Below are 10,376 nucleotides of genomic sequence, written 5' to 3'. Positions count from 1 at the left end.
CCTTAAGGCCCTCCGCTTCTTCCTGTCCCGCAGGCCCGACCAGTCCCCCTCCACTGACACCCTCATCCGCTTAGCCGAACTCGTCCTCACACTCAACAACTTCTCTTTCAATTCCTCCCACTTCCTACAGACAAAGGGGGTAGCCATGGGTACCCGCATGGGCCCAAGCTACGCCTGCCTCTTTGTAGGTTACGTGGAACAATCCCTCTTCCGTACCTACACCGGCCCTAAACCCCACCTCTTCCTCCGTTACATTGATGACTGTATCGGCGCCGCCTCGTGCTCCCACGAGGAGCTCGAACAGTTCATACACTTCACTAACACCTTCCACCCCAACCTTAAGTTTACCTGGACCATCTCTAACACCTCTCTCCCCTTCCTGGACCTCTCTGTCTCCATATCGGGCAACCACCTAGAAACCGATATTCATTTCAAGCCCACCGACTCCCACAGCTACCTAGAATACTCCTCCTCCCACCCACCTTCCTGCAAAAATGCTATCCCCTATTCCCAATTCCTTCGCCTCCGCCGCATCTGCTCCCAGGATGAGGCATTCCACTCCCGTACATCTCAGTTGTCCTCGTTTTTCAAGGACCGTAACTTCCCCTCCTCGGTGGTCGAGAACGCCCTCAACCGTGTCTCCCACATCTCCCGCACCTCATCCCTCACACCCCGTCCACGCAATAAAAACCAAAAAAGAATCCCCCTCGTCCTCACGTACCACCCCACCAACCTCCGGATCCAACGCATCATCCTCCGACACTTCCGCCATCTGCAATCCGACCCCACCACCAAAGACATCTTTCCCTCCCCACCCTTATCTGCTTTCCGGAGGGACAACTCTCTCCGTGACTCCCTTGTCCGCTCCACACTCCCCTCCAGCTCCACCACACCCGGCACTTTTCCCTGCAACCGCAGGAAGTGCTACACCTGCCCCCATACCTCCTCCCTCACCCCCATCCCAGGCCCCAAGAAGACTTTCCACATCAAGCAGATGTTCACCTGCACATCTGCCAATGTGGTATACTGCATCCGCTGTACCCGGTGTGGCTTCCTCTACATCGGGGAAACCAAGCGGAGACTCGGGGACCGCTTTGCAGAACACTTACGCTCGGTTCGCAACAAACAACTGCACCTCCCAGTCGCGAACCATTTCAACTCCCCCTCCCATTCCTCAGACGACATGTCCATCCTGGGCCTCCTGCAGTGCCACAACGATGCCACCCGAAGGTTGCAGGAACAGCAACTCATATTCCGCTTGGGAACCCTGCAGCCCAATGGTATCAATGTGGATTTCACAAGTTTCAAAATCTCCCCTCCCCCTACCGCATCCCAAAACCAGTCCAGCTCGTCCCTGCCTCCCTAACCTGTTCTTCCTCCCACCTATCCCCTCCTCCCACCTCAAGCCGCACCTCCATCTCCTACCGACCAACCTCATCCCGCCCCCTTGACCTGTCCGTCCTCCCTGGACTGACCTATCCCCTTCCTAACTCCCTACCTACACTCACCTTTCCTGGCCCCATCCCCGCCTCTTCGACCTGTTTGTTTCCTCTCCACCTATCCTCTCCTCTATCCCTCTTCTATCCGCCTCCCACTCTCTCCCTATTTATTTCAAAACCCCCTTCCCCTCCCCCTTTTCTGATGAAGGGTCTAGGCCCGAAACGTCAGCCTCTCTGCTCCTATGATGCTGCTTGGCCTGCTGTGTTCATCCAGCCCTGCACCTTGTTGTCTCAGATTCTCCAGCATCTGCAGTTCCTACTATCTCTGAATATTTCAGGCTGATGACTTTTCATCAGAACAGATTTTGTTTCTGTTTTAGGGTAGATTTTCCTTTCCTGCAATGGGGGAATCATGTTTCCCAAGCATAGAGAAGAGGAGGGTCTAATGGTTCCCTCCATTGTAATCAGTTATATATCCCACTATGTACAGCTGTGCTCAGGGATGGATATTCCCAACAGATGATACATTTGAATAGCTGTGTTTACTGGGCTACGCAGCATTGCAGCTTCCAATGAAATGTGGCACCATGACCTGCCTCAGACCCTCCCTGATAGATTGTTTTGTAGGGTTACCAGGTGCATTCTGCAAACACAAGGATGGACGTCTTTTTATTGATAAAGACCAAGCCTTCTGGCTGCTTGTCTTGAGTAGTAACCAGAAAGGCCAACTCAGAAGTTCAAAAAGGCAGAGCAGGCTCAAGTGATCTATAGCCACAGTAAATTACTGTTTAATGGTTATAATCCCTAGTCAGGATGTGGTTTGAGTTTAGTATCACCATTGGCTAGGCATGTGACCTACGGAATAAATAATATCATCATCTTCCCCTCTCATAAATGAAGGAATTAAAATTTACCCTAAGATTACCAATAAAAGATGACATTGATGGACACATTCACGCAAGCCTATTTGAATTTACTGCTTTTTTTTTAGTGAGTAGGTTCACCCAAGTCTGTTTGGAATTACTCCCATTTTATTTAATATTGTATCCTCAGTAAATCCATTGGTAGCCTATAACATAAAAGCAATAAACTGTGGATAGTTTAACGGTTTGAAATTGGGTTGTTCTAACACTAGTGAACAAATTCCTTTGTCCAGTGTTTTGATGGTAACATTTGCATCTGTATTAAACTGACAGGGATATAAAAACATTAAGCACATGCACTCTAACATTCATTGAACCAAACATTATACTATCAAGGAAATGGAGCTATGGGATATAAAATTCAGCATATTTTGAATTCATTTATGCCAAACAGTCTGCTGGAACAGCACATAGACAAACGTTGTGCAATATATTAAGCTTACAACAATCTAGAGCATCTTTGCCCTCATGTTGTCTGAATACCTTCCATGGATGTTCATAATTACTTACCTCAGTGTTTGTATTTTATTCTTTTAGGATGGGCCGTTCTGAATAAAGGCTTGTTTCTTAATTATATAACATGACCTTAGCTTTAATGTTATTTTCTGTCTCAGCTGAATGCGAACACAAGATCTACAGTGCAATTGGTACCATCACCAGTCCTAACTGGCCAGACAAATATCCTAGTCGCAAAGAATGTACGTGGGAGATCTCAGCAACTCCAGGCCACAGAGTAAAAATAGTAAGTTTTTGATTTTAAAAGTGAATTACCAACTAGACTTTTTAAGTAATATTATCACAAATTACCATTACTCCTTCATGGCTGGGCTAACCATAAATACTTAAATTGTATATCACAAGATAATAACTGGAAGTTTAAACAACCTCCTCCAGTGAGAAGGAATATGGGAAGGAGTTAAAACTGATGCCATCTCTGATCCCTTTAATTGTTAAACTGGTGAATTATGTCGTGAACAAGGTTTCCTGAAAAGGCAGGTGGGTACCAACTTAATATTCAAAAGCCACAGCTCAGTGATGTCATGGGCACAGTGACAGAATATTGAATGGACAACCGGGGGAACCCTGCAATGGCTCTCCCTGCACGAATGGCCAACTTAACAGAAGATACCAATGTAATTCCACACATTTACCTCTAAGAATGTCCCCAGCCCCTCCACTTCACACAACCAGAATTCATTAGGAGCATTTTGGGCTCTCTTGTCCCAATCTCCTCTCATCCATGTGGCACAGGAATCTTTTGCCAGTGGTCCTTTGACTGCTGCCTTCTGCTACCTCTCTCACCTGTTATGAACCTCAATGTTTTAGTTTGAACGTTTATTTAACTGCATTCCTGCCATTATAATTGGCAGTCTCCACATCTAAGAGAACTCTCCAGTGCACTAGCATTCCTGCTCTGCAGTAAAATATTAACCAACATTAAACAAAATATGTATTTAGCTTTCCCATTATGAAAAGCTCCAGAAGACAACATCTTGACATATCAACCACGAATTACTGTGAAAGTACTGAAGTACCACGAACTTTTGATTCTGTTTATGCATGCAGGATACTGAAATATTTGTTCAGATTTTGAAAGGAGTTATATTTTCAAACTAAATTTGTAAAGAATTCAAGTTGTACCAACAGATTGAAAAAATCCACATGGAAAGTTAACCTTATGGTATTGACATCTTTTCATTCGCCATCAAATAGCAGGTCTGAACCATGGCATTGCAGTATCCAGCGCAAGTAACACGAGGAGGCAGGTATTAAACCTATCCCAGGTAGACCAAGAATCAAATCCCCTGCTTTTAGCACAAATCTGCTTCACACCTACCATCTAGTCAAATGACCCAACCATGACTGACCAGGAATCCCTCCTGCTCTAACTGCCTGTCACTGCAGCACTTTCGAAGGATTTCTAGATTGATCAGGAACCTGTCTGGCTGCATTATGAATTTACCTTTCTTGGCCATCAAGACCTGGAATCAGTCTTGTATCTGGAGCTTCTGGTTCAGTAGTCACGGTTGTTCCCATAGTGCCACAAGACCACTAATGCATAAGCAGTTTAAAATGGCAAATGGGAACAACCCTCTTTTGGTGTTAAGTGCATACTGCGTGCAACAGATGTTCCATTTCCCAATTAGTATAAACAGAGACAAAATTGCACTCATCATTGGGAGTGGGTAAATAGCTTACTGTGCATATAACTCGTGCAAAATGTGATCCATGAGTCTTTGCTGATATTTATCAGTGTGAAAAAAAAGGTGCAATTTCTGGGGTGAGAAAACAACAAAAGAAATAACAGCAATGAGTGAAACTTTGCCTCATGATATTAATTGCTATTTTGAAAGCTTGATGCTTAGTGTATATTCTAAATAAGATAATAGAAGGTTCTTTGCCATTCCATCCGTTGGTTCCTATCAAACACTTTCTTCAAGTAATTTTCACTTGCTGCTTAAATTCAGAATTTGGTTACAGAACTCCTTCTCAAGGGCAACTGTTAATATAGAGTGAAAACCTTGGGCGATTTGGCTGGACTCCAGTGGACATTAGGTTAGATGGATTTTCTGGAGGAGTGTCAGAAATTGGTAATAACAGCACGTTGTATTTTACTACTGTCAGTTATTAAAATAAATGTTGCTAAAATTATATGTCATTGTTCTAAAGAACTGAAACAGTGATCCTTCCTGACCATGCTGTACAAACTGTTGCAATTGATTTGATACCTGATCAATAATTATTTTTAAATAATTTATATTTAAATAATTATTGATCCAGTATTAAATTAGTTGTAGAAGTTTGTACAGCATAGTCAGGAAGGATCACTGTTTCATTATCCCTTTTAAGAGAGATTTCAAAGAATCTGTCATTTGATATATTTGACCAGCTGTATTTTAGAGGTTGTCAATCAAATTACTGTCCAGTAGACTTAAAAGATAGAATTTGCTAATCCTATTTTTAAAAAAAGCTGCATCAAGTAAAGCTCAGGCATGTAAAATATCACACAGACTATCCACCCTCTCTACCATTAAAGTTTAAAGTCTAAAGCTAAAGCCTGAATTCACTACTCCTAAGCTCCCAGTGAAGTGCTACCTGCAAAACCAGCATGGTCATAAGACACAGCTCCAAAACTCTACCACTGATTTTCCAGTCTATGTAGAATTTGAAGCACAGAAACTAATAATTCTGCCAAATGCCAGTATTTGTACTTCATGCGATCCTCCTTTCACCCTCTTTCATTTAACCCAAACCACACCACTTCTGGCACGGCTACATGGTGGGAACTTAGAATCTGTGAAATGATCTAACTTGGATTCTAACAAATATCTCTCCCTTATTTTGAGCCTGTCAACTACCCCTTTCTACCCACCGTGAATTGAATTCCACTGGGAGTCTGGTGTTGAAAAGCTTCCTCCATTTACCACTCATCAACTCCTGTGACTAACAGGAGAAGAAGTAGATAGCTTTTAGTGGAGCAGGGAGCCATCTTAAATGCTCATTTTATTAGAATTTGATTCAACCTGAAGCCTTAAAAAAAAACACCATTTCCAATAGTCAGGGCTTTTTCCCTTCCCCTTGAAGCTCATTTCTCCTCTTCAAGTTGCAGCCTTGCCTGAATTTTCTAAGCTGGTGACGGTGATCTCCATCATTCTGTATGGGGCACCCAATGGAAAGATTTGCCGCTAGGTTAAAAGCTTAACCCAGGAGGCAAGAGCACTGCTCACTTTGGGATTAGGATAACTGGCAGGAATCCTATCCAAATCATCCAGTCTAATTTCTGGAACATCCAGCATGAGACTTTTTCATCTTCAAAATCATTGGTTCTGTTATCTCTGACTCTTCTCTGTCCCCTATCTTTTCTGTTAACTCAACCTGACTGGTCTGAGTTTCTCCTCATTTTTTTTTTCCTTTTTGATATTGTTTTCAACGTCATAAACTTCTGTCTATGATCTGGTATCATCCCCACAGCCTCCAATTCCTCTATCATTACTCATTTCTTAAAAAAGCCCATCATTGACTCTGAAATCCTCTTTAAATTATCAGCCTGTTTCTAATTGTTTCTTCTATGAGTTTAAGTGCAGTATTGCCATTATTCCAGCTTTTTACATCTCTCACCTTTTTTGAGTTGTTCCAATCTGAACTGCCCACTGCGCCAAGACAACAATAAAGTCAGCAACAAGATCTTAAGTGACTCCACTCAATGGTATTTGTTTTTCTTGATATTTTTATTCTGTTTGGTACTATTGATCATTACACTTTCCCTCTCCATAATTCCATAGTTAATATCCATCAAACTCTCTCTCTGTTTCTGTCTTTGTCTCTGTCTGTCTGTCTGTGTCTCTCTCCCTCTCATATTGTTTCACTCTTTCCTGTACCAAAAGATGTCTTATTTTCTTCAGTATCTACCACATTTCTCCTCCCTGTTATCGTCTCTACGTTATCCCTCAGTAACATTAGCTGGAAGCACAGATTCATCTGATACGTCTGCTATACTATTTGCACCTGTATATTAGTTTACGTGCAGTTGTATTATCAAATTATCCATTTGATATCATTGTCCTAGTCCTTTTTATAAACTGTTATAACCCTAAATTGAAGATGGTTTGTTTTTGCTGCTGTTAGAACCTGAATGTCTCTAGTTTTGACATTATTAATACTTTCAGCCTGCTGAATCCTGCAGTTCACCCTCTAGGTGATCTTGTTCAATATGGAGCTGCACTTCCAACCCACATGTTATCAAGATCACTTCCTTCCTTTCCAACCATCTGGTATCCTTGTTGTTACTTCACCATCGCTGTTGCTGAAACTCTCGTCTTTAGTACCTTGGTCAGAAGTGGCAGAAATTATATGTCATTGTGGTTGCTCAGCCCAATGGTCAGAAATTCAGGGACGAAACCACCTTTCTTGATCTTTGAAAGCCGTGACCCTGTTTTAAGTTATTCGGGCAATTAGTCGTCTGAAGTCTACTCTTCTGAGAGAGTGTGCCTGCGCCCAACAGCTTCAGGTCAGCAAATGGGCGGGCAGCATTTCAGTCCCAACATCACCACTGGGAGTAGGCTGGGACTGCAGCAGTCCCCAGATCGACAATGATGGAAGAGGTCTAGAGTTCAGGTGGCTAGGTCTGGGTAGGCCTCACTGAGGTTGGGGTTCGGTGTTGATCACGAAAGCAGGAGTAAAACCAGGGGTAAAGGGAGCAGGATGAAAACTCCACTCTGAGCCTGTAGTGAGGCTGCCAACTGATAAAGATGTTCTGTCCTGGTGGTGCAATGCCATTCCTCCCTTTTACTAGTAAAATACCAGAGCAGAAGGATGGAGCACTCTAGTAGCCACTAACTGGGCTATGGACAATGAGACAACATACCCTGACAATGGTAAAATACCAGCAGAGGTGAGAAGCTGATGGGCCCAGCACCACCTGCTTGCATGCCTGCTCCCATAGTGGAGCTGTAAAGGTCTGTTCAACATATCTAATGCTTGTCTGACTGAGCTCCCCCAACACCTGCCCTGGGCCATTGCCACTTATTCAGAATGCTATGGCCTGTCTTTCGCTCTCTCACATGAAGTTCCATATACTTATTAATATCAGCCCCTCCACAAACTTTTGAAGATCCCTTGATCCCTCTTCCTGTGGACAAAATCCTCAGCATTGTTAACAAATTGCTGCACATTCTCACTCCACTTAGCAAGTATGCATAACTCTAAGGTTTTGGAGTAGATCTGTAGCTCAGGTTGTGGGTGTCGAGGTTGGTTGGCTCGCCGAGCTGGTTTGTTGTTCCGCAGAGATTTCGTTACTTTGCTGGGTAACATCCTCAGTGCAGCCTCTGATGAAGCGTCAGTGTGTTTTCCCGCCTAGTTTTTAAAACTCTGGGGTCCGTTGCGATGGATTGCCTCACTTCCGGGTTTCCTCCATAGTGGAATGTATATGGGGTCGAGTTCAATGTGTTTCACCAGAGAGGAGGAGAAGAACAAACAACTCCCATTCCTGGATGTCATGGTAGAGCGCAAGACAAATGGGGAACTGCAAACGAAAGTACACCGAAAAGCCACACACACAGACCAGGTATTGAACTTCAATAGTAACCATCCCAGCACACACAAACGAAGCTGCGTTCAAACACTGTTTAAAAGGGCAACAACACACTGCAGCAACATGGAACTACGCCAAGAGGAGGAGGAATTCCTCTTCCAAGTATTCAAGGATAATGGATATCCAAAGAACTGGATCAGGAGATGCCTACAGGAACAGTATCAGTAAGATTCTGCACGCCCCGACACACTCATCACACTACCCTACATCAGGAACACGTCAGAACTCACCACAAGACTTCTACGACCACTGGGCATCAGAGTGGCACACAAGCCCATATCAACCCTACGACAAGTGCTCATCCGAACTAAAGACCCACTCCCTGCCATGGACAGGACCAATGTCATCTACAAGATCCCGTGCAGAGACTGCGAGAAACACTACATCGGACAAACAGGAAGGAAACTAACAACAAGAGTACATGAACACCAACTGGCTACAAAAAGACACGATCAGTACTCACTCATCTCAATCCACATGGACAAGGAGCACCACGACTTCGACTGGGACAATACCAAGATCCTGGGACAGGCTAGGCAGAGACAAGCACGAGAATTCCTGGAAGCATGGCACTCCACGAAGCATGCTATTAATAAACACATTGAACTCAACCCCATATACATTCCACTAGGGAGGAAACCCAGAAATGAGGGAATCCATCGCAACGGACCCTAGAGTTTAAAAACCAGGCGGGAAAACACACCGATGCTTCATCAGAGGCTGCACTGAGGATGTTACCAAGCACGGTAACGAAACATCTGCGAAACAACAAACCAGCTCGGTGAGCCAACCAACCTCAAGTATGCATAAGTGTGTATTGGCATCCGTATGTGTTCATCCCATCCTGAATAACTGCTCATCTTCTCCTACTCCATATGAAGTCAATTTTTCATCTAATATTTCCTTTTCTTTGGAATTTCCTCAAAAGGTGCTTGATTGCTGCTTTCTCTGACTTTAAAGACATCCGGACCCTACTCTTGTCTTTCCTTGGTTTATTCACTTCAGCTCAGAGTTGACTTTTCATTTTTGCTAGTGCTCTGAGATATTCTTTACTCTGAGCAGTACTAACTTTTTTTATTCAATTAATATTACCGCATCTGATGCTTTTCAGAATTTCACTGGCTTTTCTAAATAAAATCAATGTTAACAACTGTCCAGAACATCTTAAACATAGTGAACTTGTATCTCAAATGACCATCTTTCATTGCTTGATTATACTATATGACAACTTATGAATAGAAATATAATACCTGAAAGAAAAGACAGTAGAGATCTTCAACTAAACAGCTGAAGAACCATAAGAGAGTGGTCTAACTAAAATGCAGTGTCTCATTCTGAATGTAGTACTCTAAACAGTTTCTAATCAGAGTTTTATGTAATTACAACAAAGCTTCCATTCTTTGTATTCCAGCCTTGTGAAGATAGAACCAGTATTACAACAACCTTTAAAATTAATGTTTACATTTGTCCATTAGTTTTTGATAAATTATTTTACTGCTCTGGGATTTGTTGTCACTGAAGGGATTAAGACTGCCCAAACTCGCTCATGTTGAAATTCTTTACCCAATTGATAGGGGAAATTTTCACTTCATCCATTTGGATTAGATAAAATCCTAAAGCCAGGAGATGAAATGGACTCTCCATTAGGCATTTTAGCATTTGACTGAGTGAAACTGAGCTGATAAACATAGAGAAGCAGTATGTATACAGCAAGGGGGAAGATGACATGTTATATCACAACATGAGAATAGCCATTTGTTACAGTGAAACAAATTGCAGTGCATGAAGTACCCTCTTTGGAAATGTGGCTTTTGGAAAATCCTGGATATGTAATCTACTTGACTCTGATTAAATCTTCTAAAAAGAAAGGACTTGGAGTTTGACTCCATTTTGCACAAAAGCTTTATTTGCTAAATATCAGCC

At 42.9% G+C, this 10,376-nt stretch overlaps 1 protein-coding gene across 4 annotated transcripts in view; it reads left to right on the top strand.

Annotated features, from left to right (window-relative positions):
• LOC109913338 (bone morphogenetic protein 1) overlaps window positions 1-10,376 on the top strand; it is a 320,653-nt gene that overhangs the window by 286,605 nt on the left and 23,672 nt on the right. For all 4 annotated transcript variants that reach the window (XM_048603079.1, XM_048603072.1, XM_048603065.1 and 1 more), the window contains one exon: window positions 2,977-3,104. In XM_048603079.1, coding sequence (XP_048459036.1) covers window positions 2,977-3,104 — 128 coding nt within the window. The remainder of the gene's footprint in view (window positions 1-2,976; window positions 3,105-10,376) is intronic.

This window comes from Rhincodon typus, chromosome 1 (assembly GCF_021869965.1).
Source record: "Rhincodon typus isolate 14 chromosome 1, sRhiTyp1.1, whole genome shotgun sequence".
In the NCBI taxonomy this organism is placed as follows: Eukaryota; Metazoa; Chordata; class Chondrichthyes; order Orectolobiformes; family Rhincodontidae; genus Rhincodon; species Rhincodon typus.
Note: the sequence above shows the minus strand (reverse complement) of the source record. Positions and strands in the feature narration are given on the sequence as shown.